General features: G+C 39.9%; 1 protein-coding gene across 1 annotated transcript; it reads right to left on the bottom strand.

Annotated features, from left to right (window-relative positions):
- Nucleotides 1–1,309: 1,309 nt before the first annotated feature.
- LOC119531751 (phorbol-12-myristate-13-acetate-induced protein 1) lies at nt 1,310–2,641 on the bottom strand. Its single transcript, XM_037833338.1, has one exon. The coding sequence runs from the start codon at nt 2,472–2,474 to the stop codon at nt 2,310–2,312; it is 165 nt and encodes a 54-aa protein (XP_037689266.1). The 5' UTR covers nt 2,475–2,641; the 3' UTR covers nt 1,310–2,309.
- Between the last annotated feature and the right edge of the window lie 928 nt (nt 2,642–3,569).

Below are 3,569 nucleotides of genomic sequence, written 5' to 3'. Positions count from 1 at the left end.
TTCAAAGATATACTCCTAGCTGCTGATGTTCTGGACACTGCGTGGGGGAGTGGTGGCTTTCGTCATTCAGAATGCAGGCTGTTGGGCACCTCCTCTTTCTAGGCTGCAGCCTCACCCCTGACTCCATGTGCCCCAAACTTCCATTCTTCTTGAGGTATGATGCAGGAATGGGTATTTGTCTGCTTTTTAGTGTCGGGTTGGCGACTGTAGGGGTCTGTTTGCTTCTGAGACATTCAACTAATTTTCCTATTTTCAGGCTTTTCTCCTCCCCACAGCCTTTTCAGTACTTTGTTTTTTTTTTGTTTTTTTTTTTTTTTAAATTTTTTATTGTGAACTTAAACCTAGATACATAACTGTGATAACTTTCAAAGCATGATTTCACAGGTAGTCAGGGGGCAAATCTGAGAATGTCATAGGTTACAATTCCACAATTTCAGCTATTTCCATTATTATAAAGTATAACATACATAAAGGTGTCATCTCTCGACGTACAGCTCAAAAGCAGTCACATAGGCAATTTCAAAAATTGTTATGGGTTACAGTTCCAGTCTCAGTCCCTTCCCGAGTATATAATAGAAGGTATATACAAAAAGGTGAAGACCTTCAAGGAACAATTCAATGAGCAGCTAGAGCAAATCCCAAAGGATGCTATAGGCCAGTTCCACCATGTGATTTACCTCCTTCCAGCCATTCCAACACCACAGCGTCCAAAAATATATATATAATTATATAGTTTCAGTATTCATAGACCTTCGTTCAATCTTATCTTGTCTGCTGCTATCCCTTCTCCTCACTTAATCTTTCTCCACCTTCAGGGGTAACAAGGCAGTGGGCACCCTAAATTGTTCACATTGAAAGGGGGTGTTGACAGTATGGGTTTTAGGACTTTCCAGGTATAGGAACACTGGTGGATTAGGAACACTAAGTTTCTGAAAGATAAAACTGAGTGAGTGCATCTTTTATAGAATCTCAGGTAGGGACCTAGGTATTTGGGGACTTCGTTAGTAAGGGCATGGCTTACTGTGGACATATGGACTATCGAGCTGGAACTTGCATAGAAGTAATCTCCAGGATAGCCTTTTGACTCTATTTGGGATCTCTCAGCCACTGTGACCTCAGCTTGTTATCTTTCTTTTTTTTTCCCCTTTGGTCTATACCTCACTGCAAGGGCCTGGCTCATTCCTGAGAGTCATGCCCCTTGTGGGAGGTGGGGGGGGGGGGAGGCAGTTAATGAGTTGGGTTTAAGAGAGAGAAAGGCCACATCTGAGCAGCAAAGAGGTTTTCTGGAGGTGCCTCTTAGACATAATTATAGGAGGGCTCAGCCTCCTATTTACAACCCTAAATTTCACAAGAGCAAGCCTCAAGTCGAGGGCTTGATTCATTAAGTAGTGGGTTCCTAACTTGACTTAACATATATTCTATCCCAAGATAAACGGTCTGTTTCTTACATAATCTTCTTAGTTGTACTATCATCATCACTCTCAACTTTAAACAATTATCATAATATAATAAATCCCAGATCTCTTATCAGCTGCTAATTATTCATCCCTAGTATTAGTGTAGAGTTGGAAAGATATTCCCATTAAAAAGAGTCATTAAAACGTAATGGGTAGTTTTCCCATACCACTGTTAACCCTCTGCACCGGTGTATCATGCTAACACCTATTTAGATTTGTGGGTTACTTGCCTTTAAACAACCATGTACAAACATGTTCACCTTCAGTGGGTAAAAGACCAGTTTTTACAGGGTGCACACTGACTGAGAAAGGGCATTTTATAGATCTTTAGGAATCAACATTCACTATGATGTTCCGTGTTCTCAGAATGAAAACTTAATTTTTAACAATATAATATGTGTGGACCAGATATTATACATTGTCTTGGAGTTGTCATCCAAAACTAGAGACAAAAATTAAACATATCCTGTGTCTTCCCCTACACCTACCTACAGTCTCATCATCTGTCAACTCCTCTTACATTAGGCTGAGCAGCAACCTTCAGCAGAAATACTAGACCAATTCTCTAAACAAAAATAAATGCATAAATATCACTTCCCTATTTTCAAGGCTCTCCCATTCTTGCTCTAATACAAACAAAATATCGTTATAATGTTCTCATATCCCCAACGAATGACTTCTGGGAAACCTCCAACAGCAATTCATTTTTTGAAATATTCCCTCTTCATTTTCAAGGGCATCCAAAAGCAAATGATGTGCTCCTCATGTTCTCGCCTGTAATTGATGAAATTTGCACCGATGGGAAGTCTTCCATTTGAAAAAAGTCCCCTCATTTGTATGTTTCTGAAGCAGTCAGGTTCCTGAGCAGAAGAGTTTGGCTATCAGGTTCAGAAGCTTCTGCCGGAAATTCAGTTTGTCTCCAATTCTCCTGAGTTGAGTAGCACACTCAACCTCGAGCTCTGCCGGAGTCCGCGCACGGCTCGGCTGCGCGTTCTTGCGCGTCTTCTTCCCAGGCATCTCTGCCAACGGCCGCTGGGAACTCTACTCCAGACGAACCGGGGACTCAGTCCCTCTACTCGAGCACCTGGGGCGGATACGGGACGCGCAGGGCGGCCAAGCGAGAGCAGGCGGAGGGCGACGCGGAGCCGCCAACAAGACCACACCAGACCCGGTGAGCGCTCGGGAACTTATGAGCTTTTCAGTACTTTGTATCTCCAATTCTAGAGCTTTTCAGGGGTCTGTGGGCTAATCTACTTCTTTTTTGTTTTTCTTCTGTAATTTGTGTCTTTCTGTTATGAGTTTAATTGTATGTTAGTATTCACAAAGTAGTTATGGGTGTATCATCAATGTTAGGAAGAGTTTTGTAACCTGTAAGTAATTTTTTTTTTTTTTGCATTTTTAAAAATTGTGCTTAAACACACAAAACATAAAATTTGCCATTTATACCATTTTAAAGTGTATTTAGTTAGTAAATAGTATTTTTTTCTATTAATAATTCCTGACTATTTTTTTTCTCTCTCAACCACTGGTACTTTAATACATTCTGTTTTTCCTATCAAATCAGTAAGCTCAGAATTTAGCTTGCTTATTGATGCTATGTACTTTAAATCTATCTTTTCTTATTTCTAACAGAAAAATTTTATACTTGAACATTTGCATTCATTCAGCAGGCTTATTTTGAGTTGTACAATGTGCCAAACACTGTTCTTGACCCTCAGGATAAAAGAGTAATAAGATGTGACTGTATTTCAGGAGAACACATGCCGTTCTCTTTTGATAGAGCAGATCTTGGGGATCATCAGTAGATTTGCAAATATTGCCACTCTATCCTCTATTAGTCTTCTATTTTCTATTTTTTCACTTTTTGTTTTCTTTCTCTGAACTTCTTGGATGTGAGGATGATCCCAAGCGCAGAGGGATTTGATATGAGTACTTCTCCCATAGTATTCTCCAAATGGTGGCTATCCAGAAAATTTGTAGGCAGGGGGAAGTGTTTTATCACAGGTGCAATTCATATGATCTTAGATTATAGAAATTAAACATGGCTCTTAAATCTCTAGTTTGAGGGATTTAGGATATGGTTGATGCCATTTGCAAACACAAAGTATTTAC

Source organism: Choloepus didactylus, chromosome 4, assembly GCF_015220235.1.
Source record: "Choloepus didactylus isolate mChoDid1 chromosome 4, mChoDid1.pri, whole genome shotgun sequence".
Classification (NCBI taxonomy): domain Eukaryota; kingdom Metazoa; phylum Chordata; class Mammalia; order Pilosa; family Megalonychidae; genus Choloepus; species Choloepus didactylus.
The sequence above is the reverse complement of the archived record's forward strand: the minus strand, read 5'-3'. Positions and strand labels throughout refer to the sequence as shown.